Genomic DNA, 19,979 nt, shown 5'->3' with positions numbered 1-19,979 from the left:
TTGTTGGAGAGGTCTTGGAAGGGAGGGACGGAAGTCGCTTGTTTCACTGTTGGGTTTTGCGAATTCCTGTAAGATAGCAAAGATTTCCTTGGAGTTGTGGGCGTTAGAGAGGATTCTGTCTTGGATTAAGTTTTTCTTTCTTGATTTGATGAGTTGGTGGTCTGCTGTGATGGCTGTTTTATAGGCGGAGGGTGCTTTTGGGGTTTTGCTGTTTCTCCACGTCTTCTACAGTCGCAGACAGGAGCGTTTGGATTCTAGGAGCTCCGTGGTGAACCAGCTGGCTTTCTAGTTGTGTTGTCCGGTGGTGTTCTTGAGGGAGGCAAGAGTGTTTGCGCAGCTGGCGATCCATTGCTGGAGGTTGCTTGCTACTGTGTTGGCATTTGTCGTAGCTGGGGGGTGGAGTGATGGTGAGGGCGGAGGTGAGGTATTCTTCTGAGACTTTGTTCCAGCTTCTGCATGGGAGGAGGAGCGTGTGTTTATGTGCGGTGGGTTTTGTAAAGGAGAAATGGATGCAGTGGTGGTTGGTCCAGAGCAGTTCCGCGGTATTGCAGAAACTAATGTTGTTTCTTTCGTGATGATGGGGTCAAGTGGGTGGCCTGCTGTGTGAGTGGGGGTGGAGACAAGTTGCTTTAGTCCTATGTTGGTGAGGTTCTCCAGGAGGGTGGTGGTGTTGGGATCACTGTGGTTGTCCAGGTGAAAGTTCAGGTATCCGAGTAGTATGTAGTTCATATAGGAATGGGTGTGGGGTGCGATGTGGTCGGAGATGACTCTGGTGAAGGGGGTGCGGGGTCCAGGAGATCTGTACGTGAGTGTTCTGCAGAGTGTAGTTCTGGGGTTGGGCTGGATCTGGAAGGGGATGTGTTCCATGGGGGGTGAGGCGTCGTCTGAGTTGGTGGTTGTCAACCGGAGGGAACCTTTGTGGACAATAAACTAGAATTACAAGTAACTTTTCCTTCCCCATCATGATGTACTAATTAAAATACTGAAAAGTTGAATAGAGTAGTAAGCTTACTCCGAAAAACAAAATATGCTAGAAATCCCCAGGATTGAAGCATAAGTATTATTAAAACAAAAGTTCTACAAAGAGGCAAGACTCACATGTGTCTCTGTTCTGTAATCCAAATCCAAACATTAGTGTTAGTAAATTTGTGAAAAGACCTCCTGGTTGCCATCTTAAAAAGAATGGTAGATCTCGTTAAAACCAAAGCTGCAGCCTTCCTATTTCCTTGTGTGTTTTGTTCCCCAAGCAGATGCCTGTAAACATGGCTATGTAGAGATTACTTGTGTAATTATCGTGCTGCTGAAATCATACGCTTCTTGAAGTGGGCACGGAGATGATCTGATAAAGTGAAAGCCAGAGACAAAGTCTGAAAGAAAGCCCATTGGATCTTTGGCACACGGGATATGGTGCCCTGCAAGTGGGAATATCCGAGACCCTCTCAAAGTTTAAATAAAACAAAATAAACCATTTAAAAACAATTAAAATAACTAAATGTTTCTTTAAAAGCACACCATACTGCACTTGTCCATTGTACTCAAAGGGACTACTTTATGTGTGAATAACATTTTGATTTTTTGCTTCAGTACAGTGCCAAGACTGAAAAGGGCTGCTCCATACAGTATGCTATGGTGGGAAGAAGCAAAATAGAAAATGACACTACAAGAGATCAATGAATAAAGAAGGCTGGTTGATCACCTTTATGATTAAGAGCAGTATATATTCATTGAAAAAACACAACTAAAGGTTAGTTACAGCTCAGTAAATTTAAATCCTGAATACCTTGATTTACCAGTTATGGTATGCAACACACAACATAATTCATGGCATATGCCATGTTCTGCTCTTGTTACGCAGCTTATTTTTACTGTGCCGTTAGCAAAGTAATCAATTGAGCGTCCTGGGTGGCAAGATTATAGTGTGTGTTGTGTGACATAACTAATGGACTTCAGGGTTTGCACTCGCTTGTCATATAGCCACAGGCAACCAACCCCAGGTGGGTGCAGCCTTAGGCTATGCACGTGGGGTGTTGGCCGCATGGCCTGACCTTCTGACAGACTATGCTGCCAGTGCATCCTACCTGGTTCTTTTCTCAATCATAGACCAGAAAATTGAGGTTTTATTGAAAAAAGGCGCTCTTTTTATGGATACAAAATGGCTGCAGCATGATCATGATTTTGCTAAAAATCACAATTTTTCGGTAAAAATGTGTAGACACCTCGGAGTGCCCACCACCCCCTCCAGAATTTCCCTGGGTAAGTCATCTGGGCCATGCCCGTTATTTTTGTCCACCTCAAATTTTAAGAGGATATCAAATATCTGATTCGCTTCATCTGCCAATCAGGTGTCAAAAAAGAAAGAAATCTCAAATGGTAGGGTCCGTAATCACAATTTTGGAAACTGCAAATTTTAACAGCCAAGATCTACAAATGTTTCAACTCATTCAATCCCACTGGCACCTTTTTCATCAAATGCTTATACGTCAAAAACTACAGAATATATTTACACATACCAAAAAAAGCACATTCTCTGACTAAAGTTTTACATGATAAATTTGGTGCAAAGCCATTCAAATTTTTGCAGTAGCTGCAAGCTAAATTTCACATGGAAGTTAAAATGGGAAACATCGTTTTCACACGCTCCTGCAACTTTTTTCCCCTGCACGAAATTAGGCATGCCGGAGCATAGCTGCCTACATTAAGCCAAATTAGTTGCAGGAACATTCATGGAATTTAAAGTTACAGGTATTTTCAATTTAAAATTCAACTTGAAAACAAATACAAAGTGGCAAGTCACTTTGTAATTTACTTTTAGTAAAACAAAAAAATCTTGGCTAAAACTACACTTCAACATATGAATAATAAGCGAAATAGGGCACTTACCACCAGGGAACATGATGAGGGCTCTCTGGATTAGATGGTCTGCTTTGTCACATGCATCAGCAAGTTCAGCTTCTGTCAGATCTTCCTGACTCATCAGGAAGTACGCAAGTGGAACCGAGAAGGCAAAGTTAGGGAGCTGAGACAAATTGCGGTGACTCTGGGGTAGGGAACAAAGATAAAGAAAATGCATTACCCAACAGACTGGAAATGCATGCCTTTCTCAACAAAATTCTCATGCCATGCATCAGCCCTCTTCTGTACAGGTCAAGTGACAAGCATGGAAGGAGTTTCCTAAATTTTTATTTCAACAACCCAATGTTTACCAATAATTTGCTTCAAAAACTGTAATTACCGATTTGTTTTAGTAAGTTTCCCAGCACATTATTTCCAGGCTCGGCCAAATTGCCCGACCGCTGTGGTCTTTCACCTTTTAGATAAAAGCCAATGGACCATGGAGAACTGAAGGAAGACAGGGGGTCTGTAAATATCACAATGTAAATATAATCGCCATTCTCTGGTCCATATGTCTTGTCATTCCATTCTACGCTGAACCTAATACTTTGCTAATGCTTTTCTCAAGTGGTAAGGCATAACTCAAAAGGGGGTCCATCATACGATGCACTGAGATGAAATTCCACACTTCCCAAGCTCTCCATGCTCTGTCCACCAATAAACATCCGTTATTCTGCACTAAGATACCCTTGGGTGAAAACGTGATTTACAAATACACATGTTGTTATGTTATATAGGATAATTCCAGATATTTTGGCTAGGACACAGAAACCACTCTGTTTTTATATATCAGTCAAAAACATGCCTGGTGTGGGTGAGCATGAATATATATGTTAGCCATTAGGAGTATATGCCTGCCATGTGGTGGTTAAATAGTCTGAGGCCTTAGTATGCTGATTACCTACCACAGAAAATACTGAATAAAACCCCATCTTTCACAGATAGGAGTTCAAGGTATTTCCTAGCAAGAAACGCATTAGCCCTTTTGAAGACTAAACACTAGCTGACTGCTTGGGTTTAGGTAGTATGAAGCCTACCGAGCAACAGAAAGGCAGTCCTGAGTACAACATATTCACTAAGTCCAAATGTATCGCTACACTTACCATAATGAAATGAAATGAAATGAATTTGTACTTGTATAGCGCACTTATACCCTGAGGTGTCTTTGCGCTGTACGCATACCGCTGTGGAACCCTTCCTGGCTTTTCCCTGTGAAATGCCCACTCCTGGGAACCCCCAAGGTGAAGCCAGGCATCCCAACGCTGTTGGGGCCGTTGTGGAGATTAAGCAAGCTATTGCCCAGAGTTGCAGAGTGGGACCCATGATTAGAATAGGCACCGAGGCGAGAATTATCAGGTCCGAGGAAATTGAGCCCAAGACCCGCCGAGGCAGGAATTGAACCCTGGTCCCGGGCCAGACCTCTGCATCAGGGCCTGCCGCTCTAACCATTGAGCCACACTTCTCCACAATGGCTGTTTGTTCACACAAGATGGAGTTGTAATTATTTTAAACGTGTGCGACTGGTAGTAACAGTTACTGAGCACTGGTAGAATACTATGGCCAATGTCATAGTACCATCAACAAGAAATCATATTTTTTTTGCTTTGCATGTGGCCACAAGAAAATCAAAACATATCAGAGTATACTGACGCATAACAAGAAATGGCAGACCTTTTTCAGACAGAAGAAAGGGTATTTCTCAATCACTAAGTAGCAATAAATTGACTGGCATTCATGATTGCTTAAACTCGGTCTAACAAGTCAAATTCCAAGCACATTGAGACTTCAAGGTAAACTGAAGAATCATTCACACAGAACTGGCAAAGGAACTGGAAGGTAACTTATTTCTTTTAGGTCTGTCAATATAAAACTTCAGCACTTTAAGGATAACATATTAAAGCAGGAGCATTCTAAATATCAGGTGCTCTGAAAAGAAAATGGAAAATGTTACATACAGAGTAAGCATCTGTTTGTGGCATGTAGTACTGTAGATTCACATGCTGTGCATTCTCCTGCCATCTGCTGTTGGGGTGGACGTGTGCAACTTGTTTCTCTTCGAAGTAGTTGGAGTCACAAGGGCTAGTGACTTCACCTATTGCTGGTAATGCATATGGGCATCTGCTCCATTATTAGATTGTTTTTTTAGCCACCATCTGATTTAGAAGCATTCTCACTGAGCTCTGCGTCGACGCCTTGGGCATTGTTGCAGGGCTTGATCGGATCCTCTAGATTCGTCTGTGTAACCTCGGACACATATTCTCTTCATCTAGAAGCGTCATGCACTGGCCTTTGGTTCCACAACTCTCTGTCCCCTGTTCAGGGCTTCGGCCCTCGAGGACCTTCTCTTCAGTTCGACAACTACGAATGTTCCATCCATGGACATGCCTCTATCAGGTGTGTAACATCTGTCTGTTCCCAGACCTGGATGAGGCCTCTTGTACTGGTCGCCTCATATTCAATAATAAGAACACCTTGTGCTACGGATGAGTCCGACGCCTCGCATCCGTCTCCATGGCGCATCAACAGATGCTCTGGATCTCTTTGATGAATAGGACTTCGAAGCAGAGCAACAACTGGGGACTTCTGCTGCAGAGGGGAAGTTTTTTACTAGACGAGAACCCCGGCTCCGAAACTGAGGTCGATGAGCTGCCACCTCCCCAACGTCATTCACTGCAGCCATGAGTAAAAGCATCCCTGTTCTACACAACCCCAGCACTGAACAGAGTCTGAGCTTTACCCTTGAGGGAGTCAATCTTGGAGCCCTGAAGCCCACCAAGAGGCTTCGGATTCGCCACAGCTAGAAGGCTGTGGTTAGAACCACCACCATACTTCGACCCGCCACCTATCCATTGCCTGGACATTCGGCTCCAACTGTCCTTTCGGCACCCACTTCGAAGACACTCTCAAAGCCAACCTCGGACGCTAAATACGCTGAGCCGAAATTCACCTTGTGCCACCTACCTAAAGACCATAATCAGCACCAAAACATTCGGCGCCCAAAGCGCAGTACTCCTCCTTCTCTGAAGATCAAGATCAGCCCATCCTCCAACACCTTCAGGATGAGCTTAACATCCGGCAGCAGCAGATTCTTATCCACCCACAGACTGGGTGGATCCTTGATCAGCCTCATTCAAAAGTCAAAGACCCCGCTCTTCCCAAGGAGACGCTGATCTTGGAGGAGGCCCTACACCAACCATGGAGCCAATGCCTAAAATTCCACGGCAGCAGGACAGAGGCTGTAGTCCACCACCTCCTCTGCCTTGTCTAACCCCACCACGCCTTTCCCCTACTCATTGTTTGCTTCCTTCTCCAACTCCACCTCGTACTCTTTCACCTACATCCTTCCTGACCCCTTGTCTGACTCTCCACAGGGGTCACCACACTCTGGGTTTGGAGGAGACAGTCCAGAATCTCCTCAAGATCGTTAAGACATACCGTTAGGCCCACACCCTGAAGACGAACCATGGGACAATTAGGACGTCGGCCCACCTAGGGATCTGATCCCGACCTGTACCCTGCAAAGCTTTCCCTGCCTGATGACACTCACTTCTGCCATGAGGTCTTCCATAAGGCAGCCACATACCATAAGGTCGGGAGGCATAAGCTACCGAAGGATAATTATTTCTAGCTGGAGATACTCTCTTTCACTCAGTGTTCCATGCAGTCTGTCCACCCCCCTCCCCCACCATGCTTAAGAGAATGCTTAAGGCTGCGCCCAGCATTCTTTGGGAGCCTGAATAATCACCCTCAGGTGGATAACAAATATAAGGCATCCCCCTCTGACCGAGCATACATTAGGGGTCAACTTCAATCGGACTTCCTTGTCATCCATACCGCTCGCAAGCATGCCAACTACCAGGGCACAGTTGATGCACCACCTCCAGACAGGGAAAATAGCAAAATGTACGTGGCAGGTAAACGTGTTGCTACCCAGTTTGGACACATTGGCGCATCGCCAATTCTGTTGATTTACTTTCCTGGATAGAAGAAGTATGCACAACATGTATAACTACAGCTACAAATGCCATAAGTATACTTTTATGGTGATTTAGGTACTGTCAGCTCTGGCTTTAGGACTTCAGAGGAGATTACTGGTAAAGTGGTTATGGGTCAAAGATACTCTAAAAAAGAACAGTCTAAATGGGCACTTTTACGTAAGACACCATTTTGCAATCCCAAAGGTAATACGGATCACACAATATTTTACGAGATTAATCTATTAGGCATTAGATAATTCATGACACATACAAACAGGGGGAAAAAGGCCATGTCTGCACCAATACTGAGCATTACTTTTCATATCTTGCATGATAATGAAAAAAAAAGAAACTATTTCTAGATCAAAAGTAGAGGTGTTGTAAGAAAGGTGAAGTTTAAATATGGTAACAGGGATGTCATGTTTCTGAGGATCCATTTTCATCCATCAAAGCAGATAACCTGTTTCTAAGATTTTGTTTTCTTAAAGAACTGACTGAGTTCACGAAAGAAAACAAAAAAAAGGTTACTAATGGAATCTGACAATCTGGTCTAGCAATAGAAGGGACTAGTTGAAAGGAGTCAACTAGTCCCTAATCCCAGGGAGGGGCAGGCGGCTCTGCTGTGTTATGATGCTGTGTGTGCCCCAGGCACTGCAGGCGCCCTGTTTGTGGGTCCAGTGGCCAAACTACAAGTAGTACAAAATTCCGCAGCTAGGCTTCTAACAGGTACCAACAGTAGGAGCTCTGAAAAACCGGCCCTTAGACTGCTTCACTTGCTGCCCATTCAGGAGCGAGTACACTTCAAATCCCTCTGCATGACACACAAAATCCTTCATGGTAAGGGGCCCCATATCCTAAAAAATCTGATTAGACCCCATGAAGTCTCTAGAAATCTACGCTCAGCTCACTTACATCTGGCTCACATACCTAGGATCAAAAAGGCCGGTACAGGGGGTCGCCTTGTTTCCTATAACGCCCCCAAGCTGTGGAATTCGCTGCCCCTGACTATGCGCGCCAAACCCAACCTTCACGCCTTTGGTAAGCTCCTGAAAACTTGGCTCCTCCCATAACTTCTCACTCCCCCTCTACTACCTCTTTCACCAGCGCTGGGACGCTCACGGGCAGCCATGCGCCTTATAAATCCTGCTTTCATTTCATTTCATTTCATCTTGGCCCCAGTGTGCAACTGAGAAAATAATTTTCAAAACGTTTTCCGCCGTTTGTTCACCTCACCCTACCGCTCTTGTGTCCGTTTTACTAGTCTCAGGCCCCCCGCCCCTCCTAAGTGACGCACAGCAGGTCTCAGCCTCCCTCCTCAGTGACAGACAGCTTGTCTCAGGCCCACAGCCCAGTCACACCGTCACGGGGGATAGAATAGTATTAGAAATATTTTTTACATACTACGTGCAATAAAAGAGTTGTAATGGTGGGATTAATTAATTTAACGCGGAGAAAACGCATTTAAAGTACATTTCAAAGCATTTGCAATGTAAATGAATGTGCAGTTTAAACTTGCGAAGTAATGGTCATTGCGAAGTAAAAACATTGTAGTAATGACATGGGTACTAATGGCTTGCTAAGTAACGTCATATATTTAAACTACCATTACATTGCTGGCACTACTACAAAGTACAATTATTGCGCATTTTTTACTTCGCGGGATCTTTTTCTACGTATGATTTTACTTAGCATGATGTTACTTCGTATTACCGTTACTTCGCAAGTGAATTACTTTGCAGACTATCAACATCGTTGTTTGGAAAAGGAGGCGCTTCCGTTTCCAAACAACGACGTGCACCCCCGACAACGCATTAAGCAGAAGAGAGATCCTGTCGACAGTACTGACAGCTGCAGTACAAGACTGCCTGACTCCCGCCCAGCCTCGCTGGGACAACCCTACATGATGTATCCTAATGTAGACTGCCTTCCTTTTTTGTATAAAGACACCAATTTAAAGCAATACAAAGAAGTTACCGACTTGCAGTACCAATATTGGGGGGGGGGGACTCCATCTACATTTTGCAACTGCTCTCCTTTGCCTGTAGATGGTGTTATGGCATGCAAACCACTTGAAGATACCTCCCAGGATGTGGTTTCAAGGAGTGCTATATGGTGCCATGTGGGGCTCTGCCAACACTTATGCTCTCATAATTTTCCCCTACATGCCCTTTCTTAGGGGCAGAGTTAAGCCTGGTGAAGAGAAAGCAATGCAGTGGACAAACCAAACTCCACCCTATCTTGTCAGCACTAAAGCATCCGCAGAACAGAGAGGTGAGAAGGTTTGTGAGAAATCTTCAGGCAGATAGGGTATCCATCAGTAACATGATCAAAGAAGGTAATAACCTTTTTTCTGATGGATACTTCTACCTGCAGTTTGCCCATCTCCTCAATCTATTAGCAAATCAGTACCTCATGGATGAGGGTCTGAAAAACCAGACTTAGTAAATAGCGAACAGAGAAGACCACCTAAGGAGCAAGACACCTGAAAACAAGGAAGCAACTAAACAGCCGCAGCTAAACAGGGCAGAACCAAACCTGAGGAATAGACCTAAACAGGGCAGAACCAAGCCCAAGGAATAGACCATCTTATGGCCCAGATGGATGTGTCCAATACTACAGAGCCAGCTGATCCAAAAGACCACAAGTGGCCTACTCCTACACAATAGCAAGGAAAGCAAAGGCCAGCTCAAAACAGAGGAAGGTAACATATCACTTTCCAGGGGTAAACATTTGAAATTTACAGAGAAACAAGGACAAAGAAAAGCACCAAAACACAATCACCACCTCAGGATATGATGAACACCAAGAAGGATCCCTCACTGTAACTGTGGAAGACAGCAATAATCAGTTACTTCCACATCATTCTAGCCAGTCATTAATCAGCAGAAACAACAACCGAACCAGCAAAGGTCAAATAGCGCTGCAGAAGCAGTAAAAGTGCTAAAAGGAGCACACACAATCGCCAGGAAAAATAAGTTACCAGAAACTGAACCACCCACCAAAGGCTGGTGGATCAAGTGGAGTCACTATGTGTATACTGGGCCTTCATGACTTAATCAACCATTGGGAGCAGTAACAAGATACACAACCTGGCAAGGGCAATCCAAAAAAAGTTTCCCACATGATGTTAGAAAAGGTGTAGGATGATGCACTAAATTCAAAACAACAAATTTCACAAATAGCAGAAAAGGGGAAAAATGCTATACACACAGAAGGGAACAGGACCTGGAGAGAAACAAACCACCAGGGACAGTAATGGATGGCTAACCACAGGAAAAAAGAAAACAGAAGGGCAACCGCACAGATGATATCCATTTGCTCATTTTAATACCCAAACAAAAGGATATAGCCCATACTTAGCTCCCATTCCGGAGTGAAGTGTATCCACACACAAGGGCACAGCTACTTTGGGCACTCTATCATGCCCCAGCAGTAGCACCTTCCTGGCTCATAATGGGAATAAGGCAATCTTTTAGGCCTAACACACCACTCTCCAAGAGGCAAAGTGGCCATCACATTATCCATGAAACGGTAAAAGGTGGCCTGAGACAAGTCTGAAGGTATCAATCAGGAAAGCTGGAAAACAGAGGGAAATCAAGACTCCTTTAGCTCAGAATGAGAAGGCCAGCGTGTGCTCCTTATGTCCTGATCATGGGCTAAATCCGGGCACTGAAATAAATCTGAGGATCTGTTCGCCTTCCCTCAGGCTTTTTACTTGCGTTTGGTAAAAAGGGGTTTCACCTGTTCATCATTGCTCTTGACCCAGTGCTTTGAAAAAGAAAGACTGCTGGTGTCCGAAGCTCTGCTTAGAAGCCAGCGGTCAGTGCTGTTAAATGTCAGTGCACCAAATACCAAGGATGCGTACACCTCATGCCTCTTTGTTGACTAAGAGACACTCCTTGTCCCTTTAAGTGTCAGTCCCCAAAAATAGTGCCGGTATCCCACACTGGCAATCACTGGCTCAAATTAAGCACCGTCTCGACCTTAGGCAAGTCATTAATTTGTGTTGGCACATTGTAAATGTAAATGTCCAGTATTTGTAAAGCGCGAACAATTACCCGAAGGTGTCAAGGCGCTGGGGGACGTCGGGAAGATTAAGCAAGCTATTGCCCAGAGTCACATGGTGCTGGGCAGACCCCTGCCGCCGGAGCCGGGGATCGAACCGTGATCCCCAGCGCCAAGCGTCAGTCGCCCTGGCCGCTGCGCCACACCTCTTCCACATTGACTCAGACGTACATGCAGTCTTTGGAAGCAGCTCCTGCCAGGCCCGGCAGAAGTCCAGCTTCAATGCCCAGGCCTGTGTTGAGGCATTTCACTGACTGTGTTGTCAGAGTCCCGAACAGCTCAGTGGCAGCTTTCACCCAAGCTCTGCTGAAGGCTTAGGCCTCCTCGCACTCCCTCTGGTACGTCTTCAGGTTTAGATGCCACATCAATACTAGAATTCAAGCAACAAATCAGCCCTATCTTTGCCCTGGTATATGCTGTTCCACTTGCAGCCTCTGCCTCGTTGCAGGTTTGCTTCAACCACCTGGTTGACTCTATCCGGGCCTGACAAAACCCCCCATTGCCACCAGATGCAGACTTAGCCTCTTAAATGTTGGCTGTACCCTCAGCTGGAATCAATCACACCTGTGGAACTGCTCCTAGGTGATGTTTCTTCTTGCACCTCACATTCTCGACCTCAAGAGTTCCAGGCACCAGGCATACTCTTAGTATTGTGGGCTTCATCCATATGGTTTCAGTAAGGGTGTGCAATTGTGTGAATCACTTCAAGGAGTTTTGCGCATTTGCTTTGGGCACAGGGAGGTTTTTAATCAGGCCTTTCATGATGGAGAAGTGTGGCTCACCGGTTAGAGGAGGCAGACCCGGACTCAGAGGTCAGACCCGGGACCAGGGTTCAATTCCCGACGCGGCAGGGTCTTAAACCCAAAAATGTCCACGGACTCGATAATTCTCGCCTCGGCGCCTACTTGAATCATCTGCAACTCTGGGCAATAGCTTGCTTAATCTCCACAACGGCCCCACCGCGATGGGATGCCTGGCTTTCACCTTGAGGATGCCCAGTATAGGAGGTATATACTCCTAATTCTGAATTTTCCACCCAGAAAATGGGGCGAATCATACCGAATTCATAATTTACAGCACTGAAGTTAGCATTTACCAGTATTTACCCAGCATTATTCCCTGGTAGGTGGCTGTGGGTATGGTACCTACTGTGAAACTCTGAATTCTGATATGTACTCAAAAGGAGTACAGCCCATACTAGAATGTATTGGCCCACACATGATCAAGACAAAGACAATTGTTCTACACATTACAACCAAGTCTAAGGTTATACGTCACCTCCATATACCTCACAGCAAAGTCAGACATTCTAAAATACCACCAATATAGGTCAGACAGACCACCAGGGGGTAGCAACCACATTGATCCTTAATATGCTTCTGCCTAGTTTGATCAGCATGCTGCAAGCTCACCTCCCAGTCTTGAAACATCCGTATCAGGAACATGTACTCCCTGGACCGAAGTGACAGAAAATCTATAATCAGCAGCAAGCACAGCGGGTCATCATCTGGATCTAGGCTTTAAAAAAAAAAAAGAAAGCCATGGGAGTTATGAACAGATGCTATAGACAAAACAGAATTTAAAAACAGAATAAAGGTTAACTAATTATCTAAACACTACAGAAACCCCGAGATTCAGGAGTGTGTTGTATGAGTAATGTGGTATAGACAATTTTGTAATGAAATCACAAGTGCTGCTTCAAAGAAAACATGGTATTTTCAATTCTGAATTCTCATTCTAAAAGACAACATCTAATAGCTAAGGTTTAATTTAGAGCTCAAGCTAAGAAATTATATTTTTAGTGAGATAGATTTTGGAAAATCTAAAAACAGGAATCTGTTGGCCTAAGCTGTTAGGTAAACTTTCAGCACTGCTGGTTCAGGACTACCCTGCATTCATTTTAGCTTGTTGATTTACCTTCACTGTCCATCCAGGACCAGCCTTTACTGAAATGAAGAACCACCATATGCAACAATACAATTTGATATGGTTTGCAGTACGTCTAGCATTGACTGACACAGAAGATCCTTGCAATTTAATCACAACATGCTTAATTGATGCATCACTTCATAAAATATCTGTTCCTGAAACAAAAGATATCATGTTGTGTTATAAAATGTTAACAGATCACACTAAATTGCGGGTCATGACTCTAGTGCAAAATTGCTAAGATTTTTTACAATTAAACGGACTTAAAATCAAAACTAATAGATAGTAGTTTGGACAGAAGTAACAAGCCAAGGTAAAACAGTGAGAACACACAGCTCCAAAAAAGTCTAATTTATTTTTAATTTGCTTCTTTCTACAATAAAGGATGTAGTAGACTTATAAACCGGTGGTACTATGATGAAAAAAGTTCCCTTTTGTTTTTAATTTAAACGAAAACATCTCAGATTTTTCAGCTTGTACAGACCCACAAAACAAAGTATTCAGATTTTCAGAATGCAGGCATTATTCCCTAGAAGTATCATGAGCATTTTAATATTAAATAACAAGGTTAAATTGGCCAGTTCTATATATTGCTAAATTGGCACTCTCAACCTAGAAAGAACTACATGACTGCATTTTGAGATAACTACTTTGTCAGAGGCTTGATCCAAGTGTTCTGCTTAAAGTTGGGCACCATTTAAAAAGTCATTTAGACAATTCATCTAAAGTTACTAAAATTCAAAACTTTTTTTATGTTTTATTTACCCTTCTCAAATGACATGGTCATTAATACAAAAAAGTAACCCATACAAAGAGACTATGCCCTAGATTTAATATTTGGCAAAGGGCTCAGATTTATTTATATGGTAGGTACCCTTAAACAGTCATACATGACTTTAAAGTCAGTTTGAAAACCATAGTGGAACATAGTCCAAGTTTCCAGCCAAATACTCTTACAGATCCACTCATAACATCAGCATGACCGATTTGCCACCTTTAATCTCTAAACCTTTGAAAGACCCTGACTAAAACTCTCTTCAATGTGCTCACTATAGCAATAAGCATGGCAGACTGAGCAGGCAAGTTACCAATAACAACAGATTGGCCATATATTTGGGTGGTTTACAGTTAGCATTTAGAGAGTATGGTTTGTAAGCCTGTGAGTGAGGTGTAGTTCCAGTTGAAACAGACTTCATATCTTTCAGAACAGGTGTTATTGGGCCAGCCAAGAAAAACACAAAGGCTGCCAGGGATTTGACATTTCAGAATGGTACTGTATGGCCATTGCAGAGACTCTGGCCAAGTGTCAGAATCTGGAGAATCTGATCCTGTGCCCTCATTCTTCTTATAAGAAGTGTAAAGGTAGCAAGACTCCTCTTAACTACATGAGGTATTGCGCATGATCAAGACCATGATCTGGTGTAGGTACACAAATATTATCTTTCATATAATTCAACATACCCATAAGAAACTGCTCATATAAGAAGAAAGTCAGAGCTGCATCTTATATTTTGTGCCAGATTTGCACCATTGAAAAATTGCAGTTCTTTCTATTTCTCTTGAAAACTCTAGGTTGGCAGCTGCATCCCTAGTAATGAACAGAGGCACTCATTGATACAAAGGTAACACAAAACAGTAATACCCATTGTGAAAAACCTGATAAACATTCATCTATTAAAAAGAAAGGTGAATCCTAAATAAAACAGGCGAAAGAAGGATAAGAAACCTGTTCAAAGAAATGTGGACTCTGCAGCATACACAGAGGAACAAATAACATTAGAGAAAACATAGGAATAGTAGGAGAAGATCTACCCTGCCTTTAAGTAGTGCAACATATGTGTTGGGAAAAAAACATATATATTATATGCACTGGTTACCCTTGACATAGCCTCCTTATACACCAGCATTCTACACTCACAAGGTTTGTAAGACGTTAAACACTTCCTCAACTCTTGTGCTATCAATCTACAGACCACAATTGCATGCTTCTTCAAATGACTGATATTTGCTTAAACAACAATGTTTTCTTATTTGATAAAACTCTGTACCGGCAACTGAGAGGGGTTGCTATGGGGGCGTGCTTCTCTCCAACCTATGCCAGCCTTTTGGTTGGTTGGTGGGAGGAGCACGTCCTCAGGACGGCCCACAAGGAAGCTTGGGACTCACATATCAAATATTATGGCAGATACATTGATGATATTTTCAGCATATGGGAGGGCACTGAACAAGAGGCATCCCTATTTGTAACTTCGATTAATTACAATGCCATGAATCTACAGTTTACTGCCACTATTAGTTCCCAGAGGGTGGAATTTTTGGATGTGTAGGTGAATTTTTTAGACAATCAAATAGAAACTAAACTCCATCGTATGTCTACTGCTGGAAATTCAACATTACATGCCAGCAGTGCTCATCCACCTCACCTCATTCGCAGTATACCATATGGGGAATTTCTTCGTTTACGGCGCATATGCAGCCGTGAACTTGATTTAGAAGAAAGTCAGAATGAAGCATTAAATCGCTTTCTAGCCCGTGGTTACAAATTGTCTGATTTAGAGAAGGCCTTAAATAAAGCCAATGCCTGTTCCCGTGAGTTATGCCTAGTGACCAAACAACAACTTAACTTAGGCAACACGAGTGAGATCAGAACAGAAGATTTGCAAGCCATTAGACTGATTACTACTTATTGCAGACAAGACAGAATTATTCCCAAGATAATTTATAAACATTGGCCTATCATCTTAACTGACGTTACTCTAAAATTTCTGTTACCTGCCCTTCCAACAATAACCTTTAGGAGAGCGCCCTCTATGAGGGACGCCTTAGTGAAATCTAGCCCAGAGTTTACTTTTAAATCTACTTGGTTATCCAGATCTGGCTTCTTCAAATGCTCATCCTGTCGAGCTTGTAAATTTGGGATAAATGTATCTGAGTACTGTCCTGCTTTTCGTGACATTTCAGTCCCTATCAAAAGCCACTTTACATGTCGTACAGATTTTGCAGTGCACGTTCTTGAGTGCACTTGCCATCTCAAGTACATCGGCAGTACTAAGTTGCCAGTGTTTAATCGCATCTTGCAACATCTGCGTGCGATTATTAACTCTGATTCAAATTACCCAGTTGCCTGGCACTTTAAAGCCATTCATTCTAACAGAGTCTGTGATCTAAGATACTTTGTAATAGGGGCTGTTCCTCCATCTGTTCGAGGGGGTAACTGGGAAAGACAGTTACGTCAGTTGGAGTCTTACTTCATTCTTTTACTTGACACCAGAATACCAAATGGACTTAACACCAGTGAAGATCTCCACAATTTTTTATAATTATCCTTTCAGTGATAACTATTTGACTTCCCTCTGTTGTGAGAATTTCTTCCGCAATTTGTAATCATTTGATAATCACCAATAAGTAACAACGGTTTGGGTTTTCCCATAATGTGACTATCTTTGAACAGAATTTCAGTCAAGTTATACATTTTTTGCCCATTTGATATCAATTATGACATTGTATTTTACACATTTCTTTTACTTCTTATTGGCAGCTTCATTATAAGTATTAGAACTTTATTGCAAATTGTTTACATAATACAGCAGTTTTTGCACTAGCCCCACCATTTGTATGTGTTTTTTATCTCTATTTATTGTGGTGTTTTTAAGTATCACTATTTGCACATTACTGGACACTTGCCTTTTAGGAGCATTTTTTATACTTATTTATTCATTAGCAGCCCTTTATACATCTATGTTTAAATGCCTTTGCAGTAGGCCATTATTGGTATCAGTTTATATAATTGCTTAAATTAATACAACTATATTTATATAGCTAATGATGAACCGTCATATGGTATTATCAGGCCCTTGCCATTATTTTAAGCATGATTGGGTCACACAAAAATAGTATTGCAACATCTCCACTGTTACCATCGTGCGATATGAGAGAATATCTTATCCATATGGATTTATTTGCTTATTCTATAAACTAAATCCAGGGGCTGCTTTTAGATAGCATTCAATTTTGTTTGTTTTAAGTAAGTATTTTTTCTAACTATGTGCTCCCTTATTGATATGTGTTTCTTTCATGTCTATTGCACACTATTACCATTTCCTTTTGTCTGACTGGATACACGTAATTTAAAAATGGTGATCCGGCATCAGCGCGTCATGTGAACAAGATCGCGGATGCGATCGAAACGCGTCTGAGGCAGACACTTGTCTGAACCACTATGGGTGAATAAATCTAAGTATGGAACCTTGAAACCCGTCTTCATATTTCTTTGGAAACCAACTCTGTACCGGTTTGCAGTCCTTCATTGGAGGGACGGACACACGCACGGACACAAGCACGAACACAGAAACACACACGGACACACACACACACAAATATTGGTATCTTTCACAGATTCACATGCTCGAATCATAGTCCCGTCGTCAAAGTGGGAGTCTCCCGATTCTATAATAAAGCAATGTGAATTACTACAATAGATAGAAGGGCAATGAACCATAGGTTTTATAGCCCATCTATATCCTTTTTGAAAAAGGCTCAAACTATAAACTTCAGACAATCAGGAGACAATACCCTCTAGCAAACTCCCACGAGAGGCTGAATCCCATAGATTTTTGAGCACAAGTGTAATATTTTAACATTCGATAACAAGAGGAGCCACTCGGGGAGAAGGGTGGGTCTAATGTGAATCTATGAAAAATCACCAATACTGGAGAACTAGAGTTACAGGTAAGTAATTCATTTTCTTCTCCAGTATTGGATCTTTCATAGATTTGCATGCTTGAATCAAAATAATAAGCAGTTAACTAAGTCAACAACAATAATATCACACATCACGGATGGTGGTAAAGAAAGGCATGAAAGGCTTGTCTTATTGAAACAGTGTTGCAACACTGCTTGCCCCACAGACGCATCAATCTTGCCAGCCTCATCCAGGCAATAATGCTTTGTAAAGGTGTGCCTGTTGGACCATGTTGCTGCTCAGCAGATATGCTGGATGGGCACACCAGCAAAAAGACCTGTAGAGGTGGAGACAGCTCTGGTGGAGTGGCCTTTGACCTTGTGTCGCAATGGCTTTCCTGCTTGCGTGTGCCAAAATTGGATGGTGAATGCAATCCATCCAGCAATGGTATGCTTTGAAACTGGGAGACCTTTTCTGATACCCCCATATGTCACAAATAACTGATCTGCATTATGGACTTGATGGGTCCTCTGTAAATAAAATTTTAGACATTGTTTGAAGTCTAGGGCATGCAGTGATTTTTCTGCAAAAGTTTAAGGATTTGGGAAGAATGTCTGTAGAATCACTGGCTCATTCAAGTGGAAGTCTGAAGGGACCTTGGGGATAAACTTAGGATTGGTCTAAAGTATTACATTGACTTGAATTTAAGGAAAGGTTCCATACTGAATGTCACTTACTCGTTTGGCAGATGTGAGAGCTACGAGAAGCACAGTTTTCCAAGTAAGGGTATTTAAATTCTGCTTTGTGAGGGGGTTCAAATTGTGTTTTTATGAGTTGTCCCAGCACAACATTCAGGTAGTACATTGGTGGAGGTCTCCTTACTGGAGGAAATGTCCTGAATACGCCCATGAGGAATTGTTTTACAATTTGACTAGACCATAAAGAAGGGGCCTTACAGGGTGATCTAAACCTGGAAATTGCTGCCAGATGCACTCTGATGAAAGAATGAGTCAGGCTGGATCTTGCCAGGTGAAGCATCTACAAGAAAATTTGCTCCAGCGGTTATGTGAGGGGGCGGACTTTCAATTTAACACACTCAAGGCAGAAGCTTTTCTATTTGAGTTTATAAGTTCTGTTCATGGTGTCCGTCTTGCTTTGGCAAGGATTTATTTTTCTGTAATCTGAAGGAATAGATAACATGGCAAACTTATTGAACTCAGGAGACAGGCCAATAAATGTAGAGATGTCGGGTTGGGGTGACGGACCTGGCCTTGGTTAATGGTTAGCATTGTTGGTATCAGTTTGAGCTGAACATGAAGTTGTTCTGACACAAGCAGGAGCTCCGTGAACCAGAACTGTCTCTGCCACCTGGGTGCATGAGGAGAAGTCAGCAAGGCTCTCTCTTCAGCACGTTAAGCACTCTTGGGACCAATGGGATCGGGGGAAAAGCACAAGTGTAGATTCCTGACCACTTGATTTAAAACGCATTCCCCCACGACCCCTCTTGGGGATGCCAACTTGCCAAGAATGGGCATTTTTTGTTCTCCTTTGTCACAAACAGGTGTAAGTTCTGCTTGCCCCAACGGTGGAAGCGGTTGTACAGAATGTGTCGCTTGAGCTCCTATTCGTGGCAGGGGATACTTGCCCTGCTTAGCGAGTCTGCAAGGATATTGGAAACTCCTGGCGCATGTTCTGCTCTCCGACTGACCCCTGCCCTCACCACATCTTCAACAACGCCGACGCTGTCCTCGCACCCCACCTGCGGGACATCATCAACACCTCCTTCGACTCCGCCACCTTCCCTGAGAGCTGGAAGCACGCCGAACTCAGCGCTCTCCTCAAGAAACCCACAGCAGACCCCACCGACCTCAAGAACTACCGTCCCATCTCGCTCCTCCCGTTCCCGGCCAAAGTCATCGAGAAGACCGTCAACAAACAGCTGGCCGCCTTCCTCGAGACGAATGGATCCCTCGACCCCTCACAGTCCGGCTTCCGAGCGAACCACAGCACCGAGACCGCCCTCATCGCCGCCACCGACGACCTTCGAACTCTGATGGACAACGGAGAAACAGCGGCCCTCATCCTCCTGGACCTCTCCGCGGCTTTCGACACTGTCTGCCACCGCACCCTAGTACAGCGCCTCAGCAACATCGGAATGCAGGAGAAGGCACTGGACTGGATCACCTCCTTCCTCGACGGAAGAACACAAAGAGTCCGCCTACCACCGTACAAGTCAGAGGCCACCAAAGTCATCTGCGGCGTACCCCAAGGATCCTCGCTGAGCCCAACCCTCTTCAACGTCTACATGAGCCCCCTCGCGGCCATCGCACGCCAACACAACCTGAACATCATCTCCTACGCCGACGACACCCAGCTGATCCTCTCCCTGACCAACGACCCCGCCACCGCCAGAGCCAACCTGCACGAAGGGATGA

General features: G+C 43.6%; 1 protein-coding gene across 1 annotated transcript in view; it reads right to left on the bottom strand.

Annotated features, from left to right (window-relative positions):
• The window catches only part of TCF25 (TCF25 ribosome quality control complex subunit), a 458,474-nt gene that overhangs the window by 193,875 nt on the left and 244,620 nt on the right, over positions 1-19,979 (bottom strand). Inside the window, exons 11-12 of the mRNA XM_078671033.1 lie at positions 12,347-12,452; positions 2,881-3,037 (exon numbers count right to left, since the gene is read on the bottom strand). Of these exons, the coding sequence (XP_078527159.1) occupies positions 2,881-3,037; positions 12,347-12,452 (263 nt within the window). The remainder of the gene's footprint in view (positions 1-2,880; positions 3,038-12,346; positions 12,453-19,979) is intronic.

Source organism: Lissotriton helveticus, chromosome 12, assembly GCF_964261635.1.
Source record: "Lissotriton helveticus chromosome 12, aLisHel1.1, whole genome shotgun sequence".
Lineage (NCBI taxonomy): Eukaryota > Metazoa > Chordata > Amphibia > Caudata > Salamandridae > Lissotriton > Lissotriton helveticus.
The sequence above is the reverse complement of the archived record's forward strand: the minus strand, read 5'-3'. Positions and strand labels throughout refer to the sequence as shown.